Genomic DNA, 13,225 nt, shown 5'->3' with positions numbered 1-13,225 from the left:
TTTATATTTTGTTCAAATGTCAATTTCTGATTTGAGTAAGTGTTGAAATGTCATCCCTTCACCAAACTATAAATAACTAAATCAAACAAGATGTTTATTGCTCTCCCATAAGTCCTCAACCTCATTGATGATATTCGGCCTTAATGTAAAAAATATTCGGCCTTCTCAAACGTCACCTATAAGGCAATAACATCATTTATGTTTCTCTACAATCTACACATACAAAAGATACGAAGCATGATTTACATATATGACATCTCCTTTTATAAAATTGAAGGAGACTCCTGGAATTCAAAACAAACTGAATGAATGTAGAGTGCCTACCTATGTCTTTATATGTATAATTTGTAGTATGAATATACAAATCAATAGAAGAATCATGTTTTATACAACTTCATTTACGCAGTAGGTGTTGCACCACATATAATAATAATAATAATAAATAAAAATAAACACAGAAAAATGTCAGGATAATGACAGGGATGCACCCCAAGCACTTATCTGATTTTGTTCATCTTCAGTAAGGACTAACCGCGGTAAAAGAAGTTGATCGGCAAGCCAATTATTCTTATCTTCATCTGCAGCAGGAAGAAGGGAGGCTGGGAGTGAAACTTGATCGATACAATCTGTAAAATCACGAGTTTTGCCTTCAAGGTCGCTCCTTTTTCTTTTCAGCTTCAACTGGTTCTGATTATGTTCTTCAATTTTAACATGATATTGTACAAAATCAGATAGGAGACGTGCATCTTCAGAGTATTTGCTCTGTAAGAGCTCCCACAACTCCGGGTTGTGGGACTCCGAGGGGAGTGAAAGTAAACTGGGCGGTGAGTCATCACATATCAGGTGGTCAGACAACGGTACCTTTTTCAGCTTGAAGCAACCTTCTACGGAAAAGTTATCTAGAGAAGTGCAGAGGAGTAGCCCTTTATGTATGCTGCTCAGATACTGTAGCCTCAGCAATTTAAGCTTCCTTAAACCAGGCAGAGCAAGTATGGGTTCGGGTGCTTCAAAAATTCGCTCTATCTTCGGACAATCCATCACTGCAAGCTCTTTCAGCGAAGTACAGAGGTGCAAGTCTTTATAGATGTTTTCCAACTTCCGCAAACAATTCAAGTTTATAATCTTCAATTTGGGGAGAGCAGAGACGGGATTTGGTTTGTGTGGAATGCAAGCACTCATGGGATCAACCACTAGTATCTCTGCCCCACCCTGTAAAGTTGAAGATGATGAACCATTGCTGCCACCACCGTCAAATATCTCTTCAAGCTCATTGCAGTAGGTTACATCAAGCTTTTCCAGCGAAGTACAGAGATGCGGGTTCATGTAAACTCTTCGTAACTTTGGTAGAGAATATAAGTATACAGTAACCAAGTTAGGAAGAGCAACAGCGGAGTTGGTATGATTACCATTGTTTGATTCAAATATCTCCTCCAACTCAGCACAATTGGACACCCAAAGAGATTTTAGATTTGGAAGGGAAAGTTGCTTATCCGGTAGGGGAAAAATCACCTTTATTTTTGGACAATTTCTTATTTGTAAATAGCGAAGGTGGGAAAAACTGCATCTACCGAATTCTATTATCCCTCTTAAATCAGGCAGATCATAAAGATATATGTTCTCAATGAAAGATACTTGTGGCCCTGACGATGACGATGACGCTGATGATATGTATTTTAACCCATTGCAGCGATATATATGCATCCTCTTTAAGTCTGTTGCGAAACCCAAGGTGGGAAAAACATCTCCCAGGTTTCTTCTATTCACATCACATTTATATATATCCAGCATTTCAATTGTTGCCGGGAGCATATAAGTGGTTTCGTCATCTCCTATTTCTCCCCCTGCTACCCACACTTCATTCTCAAATTCCCTATCAAACATATTGTAGCCGTCTCCTATTTTTACCCACACTTCTTTAATTGTATAAAACAATTTCGGGTCATGAAGCCAAAATTTGTAGTAACTTATTGACGATGGTAAAGATTGAATGAGCTTATTGAAGCCAGTGCTGTCAGATACATCCCAGGGCAAATAGGTTACTTTTTCTAGACACTTTAAATTTTCAATCCCGTCTGGAGCCTTTTCAAGCATCTCAGCATAATCAAGATCTAGCACCCTCAAATTTGAAAGCTTTGCTAGTGACGGCACATACTTTAGCTTATAACATTCTGCAAGTAAGAGCGCCCTTAAATTTTCCAAATCAGAAACACTCTCTGGTAACCTCACAATAGAAGTATAAGATAAATCAAGAACTGTGAGGGCTCGCATGTTCATAAAGAATGATTCTGGGATCCTTGTTAGAGGATTATTATTGAGCATCAGCACAGTAAGTTCTGGGGTCAAAGGTGCCATACCATTTGGAATCTCCATGATTTTGTTATGACTCAATGACACCTTTACCAGACCTTTGCTCCATTGCTCCTCTTCAGGCACTTCCTCCTGTTGATCACCAGATTTTGCCAGGAAACGGGGATCATTTTGGGTGATAATAATTGCCATGTCTCTAACCAAATCGTGCATTTGCACACTATCTTCAAAATATGTTAATTCCCCACTTTCCAGTAAGCATGAGCTCAACAGTCTATTCAAGATAGCATGTCCTCTACTTACTTTGTCTTGCGGACTTGGTACCTCGTCAAACAGCCCAGCATCAATCCAAAGATCTACCAAATATTTTTTATCTATTATTTCATCTTCTGGAAATAACGCACAACATAGGAAACAATTTTGTATCTTTTGGTCTTTCAAGCTGTCAAAACTGAATTTTAAAACTCGGAAAACCTCTTCTTCCATAACCTCTTGCCTACTAACAGGCCTTCTCAGTTCATATAGAGCATTTTCCCAATCATGAATAGTATCATATGTTCTTGCACAACATCCCATAGTAATCAATGCAAGTGGCAACCCTCCACATTCTCTAACAATCTCTTCTGCTAATTGATTAAAATGACTTGGTATTTCCTCCAAGTGTTTAGCAAACAATTTCCAAGCATCATTTTTACAAAGGGGCTCAATTTTGATGATTTTTTGGCAGCTCATTCTACAACACACCTCCTTCAAGCGGGTAGTCATTACAATCTTGCAACCGCTCGAATCAAGGGGAACACCAACATGCTCTAGAAGATAATGCTTCCATAAGTCATCTAGGATGATCACGGATTTTTTCATCCCAGACAATCTATGAAATAATAAAGCCTTCTTCCTCTCTTTATCTTTCTCTGATAGATCCAGACCTACAACCTTCCCGATTTCATTTTGCAACTTTTCAAGGCTACAATCTTGTGAGACAGTCACCCAATAAACTGCAGTGCCAGAGTCTTCCAGGAGCCTGTTGTGGATTTGTTTCATTAAGGTTGTCTTTCCGACGCCACCCATTCCATATACACCAATTGCAAACACAGAATCCTCTTTCAACAACTTTAAGATCGAATCAACATTCTCAGTAAAACTTTGGCCTACCAACGTTGTTGCTACCATTGGTATTCTCGTGCTTTCATGATCATCCAGTACAACTCCTGTAGGAAACTTCCCCTGCTGAGTGAGTTCTTCAACTTCTTTGGTTTCTTTATCGATGCGGCTCTTCAGATTTCTGCTTGGGCCCTTCTCTCTAAATTCAGTTTCAATCCGTTGATGTTCCGATTTCTTTTCTTTGACATTTGCAAACCACAACTCAACTTCACTTTTTTGCCTTTTTCCAGGCTGTATCTCTGCATTCTTCAAGACTGTGAGGTTATCTGATTCAACAGCAGTGAGACAGTCTATTTTTCTCCTATAAGTCTTCAACTCGTCATCTAAGTTAATAGCCAATATTTTGCACAAGACTCCTTTCATTGCAATTCCTGAAAAAGGATAAAATATCTGTTAGGTAACATATATTGTAGGTATGCCTTGAAAGTTTGTATTCTATTTCCTTGCTGCATATTTCAACATCAAATAAATGTATAATATTCAACTAAAAGAGCTTTGCTGAAAATGTGGTATATCTAATTGGCAAAAAATTTAGGAAAAGCATGACAAATAAAAGAATGGCAATGCTTGAACTTGACCGATTAGTAGTTGTTATCCTGTTCTGGTAACAGAACATTGGATACTGATTGGAGAAAAAATTAATAATGCCAATGAGAACTTAAGCAATAGTCAATATAAACGACTAAATGATAAACAAAGAGAGAGTAACTAGAAGAATAAGAACAATCCAAAATGCAAGAGATTGCAAAATAAAAATATTTAAAAAAAAAAAAAAAAAAAAAGGTCTTTATGCTTCTTCCATTCCAAATTAGATGGCACGTTTGACTTTTGACACTATTCATAAATTCTGCTTTGACGAACTTTTGTGATTTATAAATTAGAAAAAAAATATATAGTCATGTGAGAACTTGATAGAATCCTCTTAATTTGTATTAATATATAGTCATGTGAGAACTTTTGTGATAGAACTTGTTAGGTAACATATATTGTAAATTTGTAGGTATACCTTAAAATTTTGTATTCTATTTCCTTGTTGCATATCTCCAACATCAATAAATGTATAATATTCAACTAAAAGAGCTTAATGAAAACGTGGTATATCTAATAGGAAAAAAGTTTAGGAAAAGCATGACAAATTAAAAAATGGCAATGCTCGAACTTGATAATAGTTGTTATCCTGTTCTGGTACTGATTGGAGAAAAAATTAATAATGCCAAAATGAGAATTTAAGCAATAGTCAATATAAACGACTAAATGATGAACAAAGAGAGAGTAACTAGAAGAATAAGAACAATTTTCCTCCAAAGAAAAAAAAATAAAAGAAGAAGAATAAGAACAATCTAAAATGCAAGAGATTGCAAAATAAAAATATTAACCAAAAAAAAAAAAAAAAAAAAATCGTCTTTATACTTCTTCCATTCCAAATTAGATGGCACGTTTGACTAACTTTTGTGATTTATAGATTAGAAATAAAAAATATAGTCATATGAGAACTTGATAGAATAATCTTAATTTGTATTAATATCAATTTTTTTTTATAAATTTGAATTATTCATAATTAGAGATGATTACGGTTAAATTTATGCATTGACAAACATTAAATGTCATTTAATTTGGAATGAAAAAAGCATAATAAAAATAATGATGTAGTAGAAAAAAAAAATCAAGTATGGTGATAACTTTCAAAAATATGTATCCGGCTTTAAACATCAGTAACTACTTTTTACTTTTTAGGCACAAACAAATAAACAATGCCCTAGGTTACTACAAAGTGTATATCTTCACTTGGTACTAAATTACTTTAAGACACTGTTCACCTCACTTTATCTAAATAATGTTTTGGAAAAATAATTTTATTTTGTTAAAATTATATTCAACAAACATAATTATTTTAGTTCAAAATTTATATCTAAGCAACTTTATATAATTCATTATAAGGTCACCCTTACACGTGTAAGAAAATCATCATTAGAAGAATTAGTGAGGAAATGTTGGAGATTTTGTTTTATGAAAAATTATGAAAAATGTCATTATTAATATAAAGAGTTACACACACCAGAATGTCTTTTTTTTTTTTTTTTTTTTTTTATGTAGCTTTATGGCTTGTGAGAAATTGAGAATCATGTTAATTTTTAATGAAAATTGTTAAATTATCACCCAAAAATGTATCCATTTTCAAAATAGCCACCCATTTCATATTTTTTTTTTTAAAAATTATCACCCCTTAAATTAACAAATCACTCAAATTATCACCCATTTCAAAATTCCGGTGGATTTTGCGTTTGTGGGCCCGCCTACCTTATTTCCCTCCTTTTTGTTTATTTATCCCGATTCCATTCTCTCTATGCTATTGAACTCAACAAAACTCCTTCCTCATTCAATTTCTTCATTAATTTTCTAAACAATCTCCTTTCTTCATAAATTATCAACAACTCTTTAAATTAGTAAACTAAAACCCTAATTTTTTGTTTGTTTTGCAAAGGAGTAACTTGTGGATAATTGATTGCAAAGGAATCACTTTCTTTCTCCTCCTTCTTACCGGAAGGAGCCGCACTCATCGGAAACACTTCAAGCAAAGGGGAAAGAGGAAGGAACCCTAATTTCATAACAACCTCAATTTATTTGAAGTAGGAACCCTAATTTCAAAAAACCCCCCCATTCAATTAAAAGATGAACCCTAATATAAGAAAACCCCTAATCAATTAAAGCATGAACCCTAATTTCATAAAACCCCCTATTCTACCTATTTACCCCAATTATGGTGGAATTTGGTGAAGAAAATGCGAATTGAAGTTAAAAGAGTTATTTAAAAGAGAAAAAGCGAGAAAATTCAGTCAAAAGGGTCAAAATAAATATTAAACAGGCCCAAAGACGGAAAATCCACCGGAATTTTGAAATGGATGGTAATCTTGAGTGATTATTTAATTTAAGGGGTGGTAATTTAAAAAAAGAAATATTATACGGGTGGTTATTTTGAAAATTGATACTCCCTTTTTGGGTGGTAATTTAAAAATTTTGATTTGGGATACTTTTTCTAATCTTATTTCTATTAAAGTTTTATAAATAAATACAACTATAATTATTGGGACGTCTACTAATTATTTAAAACATATGAAGTACTAGCTAGAGCCTAAAGGTGGTACTCGTTTGAGTTCAAATTCAGGTAGGGTTGGATGTTGGTTCAGGTTTGAAGGCTTTTAATTCAGGTACGAGATATATTGGGTCCAATGAAAGTGGATCATCTTATTAATTGTGGGGTGGCTAAAGGATTAAAAAAAAAAAAAAAAATTATTGTAAATGACCCTTAATAATGTTAATGAGAACTTAAGCAATAGTCATTATAAACGACTAAATGATAAACAAAGAAACAGTAGCTAGAAGAATAAGAACAATCCAAAATGCAAGTGTGTACAATAAAAAATAATAAAATAAAATAAATTAAAATAAAAATTGTCTTTATACTTCTTCCATGGTTGCAGTTCATTACACATATTACTATAATACTACTCCCTCCGTTTCATAATGTTAGTCCCATATGGAATCAATCGCATAAAATAAGAAAACAAATATATTTGGAATCTAACATTAAAGTATAACAGATTTCATGATTAGTTTACCTTATTTAACTTTTTTTATTTTTTATTAGGAAAGCACAAGTCATAATTGCATAATTTAAGGTAAAAATTTTCTTACTTAGAGTCATGTCATCAATCTACAAGCAATTAATTTCAAAAAAAAAATCAAGTCATAAATGAAATATATTCAATATGGGTAGAACTTTTTGAAACACCCAAAATAGTATATGAGACTAACATTATGAAACGGAGGGAGTAGTATAAATCAAGGTTCTCAATTTATCGCCTTTTAAAGCTAGATCAACAAGTACATTGAGTTGTAGGCCAGATTATGATTTATGAATGCACATGAGGAAATAATGAAATCAAAATTTCCTCACCTTATTGGTTTGTCCCAGCAAAATTCACTACTCCCTTTGCTAAAAACGTAGCTACGAAAATCAAACGATTTGGCTTTTGAAAACTGCAATAACACAAAACGAAAGTCAAAAAACAAATTAGAAGCAATTAGATTTCAGAATTTTGTTTGAATCCTAATGACGAAAGAAATAATGATTATTAAGAATAGGGAATAGCGACGAAAACAAATTGAGTTATAAGAAGATAAGGCATAACCACAATCTAATTGTAGGAGGTTAATGAGCAAAGAAACTAAGATTAGTGGGAAAAATACAACTAAATCAATGATGACTTAATGGTGATTAAAGTAGAAGTACTCCATTTCATAAAATGTGTCTTTGTATGAAAATGCTTATTTGTACGCGTATATGTAAAATCACTCTAGCATCAAAGATGACCAACAGTGGCGGATCCAGGATTCCAGATTAGGGGTAGCACTAAATGCTAGAAGAAGAAGGAAAAAAAAAAACAAACAAACAAATATACACCTACTAACTTGAAAGTTGAAACTCAAATTAAATTATTTAAACTGGTAATTACACATCAAATTACTTTTTTGCATAATATATTGTAATTCTGTATTATAAAAAAAGTTGTCATCAAATTTTAAACATCTATAGATTTTGCAATGAGCTGTTATCATGGATAAAATTATGTAGATCATACTAGTTATTAAAATACTATTATAAGTATTATTGTTGTCAACCATTTTTTTTTTATGAGAGTTATTTTTATCTAATGTTTGAACATAAAGTCAAGAAAGTGAAAAGTTATTTGGGGAAGAATCAATTTTCGATGGAAACCATTTGTATCTAATCTATTTGAATATAATGTCAAGAAAGAGGAAATTAATTTCGGGGAAAAAATAATAAATCATTGATATTTTTTAGGAAAAAAAATATATCAAAACAAAAAAAAAACAAAGACTTAGAAATGAACTAAAAATTCCTCAAAAAAGAAAAAAAAATGAACTAAAAAGTAGGTGTATTGTCTACATGAAGAGAATCGAACAACTGACCATTGGGCATTGGGTACAAAAAGAAAACTTTATGCCCCTACTTTGATACCACTGAAGCAACCTTAGTTATGCTGAATAATATGCATTGTGTAATTTTTATATTGTGTTTCATAGGAGGATTTTTTGTAAACAATTTTTTTTTTTTTTTTTTTTGGGAGGGGTAGCACGTGTCCCCCCGGGTCACTACGTAGATCCGCCTCTGGTGACCAATGTGGTACATAATTACCTATGATGTGCTAACAAATGATTTGGTTTATTTCAAGAATGACACAAAAGAACATTAAGGCTAATAAATGACAAAATTGGCTGTAGTTTACCAGTGTTGTATCAATCTTTGTCAAAATTGATGTTTATGGGGGAAGGGAGTCATGTAAAAGGAGAGAAGAAGTCATTTAAGAGTATGCTTGAACTTGGAGAGGAAGAGAAAAGAATAAGTCTTTTTTTTAAAAGGAAGAATAAGAAATTTTTCTATCATTCTGTTATAAATTGAAAAAAAGTACAAGCTTAGAGCATTTAATAATATAAAAGCTAATGCTAATTATTAAACATAAACTCACTAAATCTATGTTGACTAAATGATAAACTCCAACACCCCCCCTTAAAAAAAAAAAAAAAAAAAAAAAAAAAAAAAAAAAAATCAACGGCCCACACTTCATATAATCATATATACTAGCACAGCCAACAGAACACTTCACAATCACCATATACTCACCAATCATTCTTGCACAAGAAACACCCAACTCAATTAAATAAGGAGATGATTGATTTCAGGGAGAGAACTTGGCCATCCCTTTGACCTTTAAAACTGATGAATTCATAAGAGCACCATGCACTAACAGCCAAACCAATCTCCAACAGCTCAACTTTCAGTTGAAAACACCATCAACAGTGCATATTCTCCAAAAAAATTAACAATTAAACGAACCGCTAATCACATAGTAATACATTATAATTCCAATGTAAATAAGAAAACAAGAGGAGAATGAATGTGGAAGAAAAAATGTGTTTGGGAGTCAAAAGAAATGTGAGGAATGGTTTATTGGAGAATAAGATAAGAATATGGATCATCAACAAATTATCACTATGGATCTCGAGAAATGGCCTCTATGGGAATAAATGGACCGGTATAGCCGTATAGTCATCAAATTTGATCTCTATGGATCATCAACAAAGACCTCTAATGGGTCACAACAGAGATCACTATGTATCACAATGAAAAGCCTCTCAGGCACAACAACTTGACCACATATTGGATCTAAAAATTGACTATCTATTGGGTCGCAAAATCGATCTCCATGGATCATTCAACCGAAAGTAAACCTCTATGGTTTCAGCAAATAACAATCACTATGACCTATGGGTTTCAACAAATTTGACCTCAATGAGTCTTGTGAAAGAGACTTCTACGAGTCAAAAACTGATCACAAAAGATGATCAAAGAAAGCCTCAAAGGACCCCAAAAGACCTTTGTTGGGTCACAAAACTGATCTTAGAAGATCTCATAAGTTTATATCAATTTAAACAGATGAAATTGATCACAGAAAAGAAAAGGGAAAAAAAAAACAAAAAAAGGATATCAATCAAACCCTCTGAAAATTTAACCTAAGTAATTTGATTCACACTCCAAGAAAAAACACAAGGATTTGAGGAAGAAGAAGATAAGTTGTGTTTAAGAAAGAAGAATGAGACGGGGGAAAAAAAGATTGATATCGCCTAAAACTCTAAGTTTTCAACCAAAGAATGACAAACAATTATTGATATCACTAAAGATCCATAACAACACATCATACTACTTCGAAATAATACCAAATTGATGTAACCAAGCCAACATTCAACATTGAATATCCGACATTATCCAACAACACAAATCACACTTCAATTCAATTTTCAATCAAGAACTAACCAAATCAAATCATTAACCAGAATCTCGATTCAGAACAACATTTTTTATACCAAAACCACCACTTAAGTATGAAAAAAAAAAAAAAAATCATTTAAATGACAGTTTACAACAGCCAACATCTTAGAACATCAACACAAACACCAAATTACAAGAAATTGAAAGCAAGCAATTTAAAGCATGTGACGAATCCTAGATATTTGACAACACTCAAATAATGCAAGTTTTTTTTTTTTTTTTTTTTTTTTTTTTTTTTTTTTTTTTTCATACTTCCCCTTATGTTAAAAACGAATCACTCAAGTAATGTGAAAGCAACTAAAACATACAACAAAAAAAGGAATAACTCGTTAGTGATGTACCTCTAGTTGTCCGATTTTTTTCTAAATTTCAATCAAATCGTAGTAAACTCCCGTGGAAGAATGGGCTCAATTCAGATTGAAGATGTGCCTCATAAACAGCTTCCACAAAATATTGTAGAATACAGAACTGGATGAATAACCTAGCAGAAGAAAAAAACCCAAAATATATATGAGAATACAGCAACTACATATTTCCATTGTTCAACTTTCAACCAAATATATAAAAGATAACCAAATTCTCAGCCACTTTGGGCATGAAAAGGAAGAAAGTGGAAACATAAATATTGATCTTTTACTAGACAAAGTAGGAAGATTGTAATTAAGTAAAAGGTATTGCTTTACTATTTAGACCTTACAATGATGAACAAAAAGTTCCAAATTAGACTTCAGAAGTTCAGATCGGTGAAATAATCTCCCCTGCCTTATATTATCTTCTGAATGTACTAATTCTCTTTGTTAAATTCAACATAAATGATCCCTGAAATAGGAAAAGTGGCCAATAATCAGGTCCATGGAATTAAGCAAAGTATGAATGAGATTATGCAACACATTCAAGACAGAGGAAATCTGAGAAAGCAGAAGGATAGCGATTTACCTATGCTGTGATGTCGTTTTTCCACCGGTGTTTATGAGTTTATCAGAATGAAAGTGTGGTGGTGAAATTTTGTGTATGAAAGATGAAACCAAAATACAAGTGAGTGTTTAATGGTTGTAGTTGCTCTACTCCTTTGATCATGTACCTTATTTATGTGGTTGTAGGTTGGTCAAAAAGTGTGTATGACACTTTCTAAGGACATGGCGCGAAATTTGTCAGGAAATAGGTGACTAGGTGTGTTCCTTCTCAACTATTGAAGAGAAACTACACTTTACATACACTGTCCTTCTAGGTTGCACTGATACTGATACAGGGACAAAAACGGGTACAGATACGGATACGGGATACGACAAAATCAAAATTTCAAAAAACGGGTACGGCTCAGATACGGCAAAAAAATCAACAAAATATTAAATTCACAAAAAAGTTTTTCATATAACTGCATAATATTTTCATAGAACAACATAATAAATTGTAATTATAGTAAAGAAATTAAAAATCACTTACAAAGTTACTCTAATAAAGTAGGCAATGAAGATTTTAATCAGTGAAAAAATTAAAAGTATCTTCTACGGAATAGTAAACCATAAAGGGAAGTAGGTGAGAATTAAAAAAATAAAAATAAAAAATATAAGCTATCACGTGATTTCTATAGTACTAGTCCAAAGGAAAAGAGAGAAATTGTGAATCAACTGGTCAAAAGTAGAAAAAAAAATTAAAAAAAAAAATATACTGTAAAAATATAAATAAATCACCAAGTATTTGCCAACTATCACACACTACCATCTTCACCCTCACCTACCCCACTCACCCATTCTTATCATTCTACCCCTTTCTTTCTCTGTCTTTTGATGATACAATTGCAGCAAGCTACAACAATGGTGTTTGACTCGCGAATTCAAGCAATTTCACGGCCATTTCAGATGTATCAGCCAATATGGCCTGAGAATGCGGACGATACGGCCGAAATTATATTCTATGGTTGGAGGAACAAAATCAAAGTTTGAAAGTTTTAGGATTGTTGAGAATTAGGGGAAATCAACAATCAGGTAAGTATTCTATTGATTTGGGGTTTTTTAAAAAAAAAAATTGGGCTGGGCTTCATAGGAAACGTCAGAAATTGGCCTTTTCCGTACCCGATACGTTTCCGATCAAGATGCTAAACGTCCCCAAATTGCCTTAGCGTACCACTTTTGAAGGGGACGGTTTGGGGACGTATCCTAGGCGTACCCGTACCGTACCCGTCCCCGACACGTTTCGGGTACGGGAGACGGCACTCCAGCGGCGTACCCGTGCATCATTGCTGTCCTTCATCAGCTATTTATGTTTTACACTTTCTTCCTTGGAGCTGCTCATCCAGCTTCAAATTTAATTAAATAATCATCATTATTGAATATGATAATTTTATTGAATAGAATGAATTTTAGTTGCTCAACAAATATGAGTTAATTATCAAATCTAATGATCACCCATTCACCCAATGTATACTTGAGCTAGTAGCCTAATACTATCATTAATTGAAACCCATACGACATCTACAATAAGCATTATAGAAAACTGAAATACAATCTAAATTAATCAAGTAAAACTCCTCTTTAAAGAAACTATGATGATGAGAAACTAGATCTGACGGCGAAGCACGGTCCTCAGTTGTTCGTTGAATTATGCAGCCTTTTGTGAGGGAGTCCTTCTTGTTGACATAGCTTTGGGAAGAAAAATCATTACTTTACCATATTGATCCCATCCTCAATTCCAACGTCAATTGCAAAATTGTACGACTAATAACCCATGAATCCAATCTTTCAGATAAAACCCTAATAATAAATTTATTTCCAATCTTCCAGGGAAGAGAAGAAAGACAAACCCCAAATTTTGACAAAAGGAGAGAAGAAACCCAAATATTGGGAAGAA

The 13,225-nt window shown here is 33.1% G+C and overlaps 1 protein-coding gene across 3 annotated transcripts; it reads right to left on the bottom strand.

The window, feature by feature from the left end:
• Positions 1-302: 302 nt before the first annotated feature.
• LOC145629294 (putative disease resistance protein At4g27220) lies at positions 303-12,561 on the bottom strand. 3 transcript variants are annotated; one of them, XM_081681852.1, is made up of 5 exons: positions 11,315-12,561; positions 11,071-11,197; positions 10,720-10,859; positions 7,424-7,506; positions 303-3,839 (listed from the first exon to the last, which is right to left on the bottom strand). In XM_081681852.1, exon 5 carries the CDS (start codon positions 3,829-3,831, stop codon positions 466-468), a length of 3,366 nt encoding a protein of 1,121 aa, XP_081537978.1. In that variant the 5' UTR covers positions 3,832-3,839; positions 7,424-7,506; positions 10,720-10,859; positions 11,071-11,197; positions 11,315-12,561; the 3' UTR covers positions 303-465. The 3 variants fall into 3 exon arrangements, with proteins under 3 accessions (XP_081537978.1, XP_081537976.1, XP_081537977.1); XM_081681850.1 differs by having other exon boundaries at positions 11,076-11,197; XM_081681851.1 differs by having other exon boundaries at positions 11,076-11,153.
• Positions 12,562-13,225: the final 664 nt, after the last annotated feature.

Source organism: Chenopodium album, chromosome 4, assembly GCF_948465745.1.
Source record: "Chenopodium album chromosome 4, dcCheAlbu1.1, whole genome shotgun sequence".
NCBI lineage: Eukaryota > Viridiplantae > Streptophyta > Magnoliopsida > Caryophyllales > Amaranthaceae > Chenopodium > Chenopodium album.
This window is presented reverse-complemented; position numbering and strand designations above follow the sequence as displayed.

Coding starts and splice junctions, on each gene's coding strand:
- LOC145629294 (XM_081681852.1), bottom strand. CDS start 3,831: ATGAAAGGAGTCTTGTGCAAAATATTGGCTATTAACTTAGATGACGAG.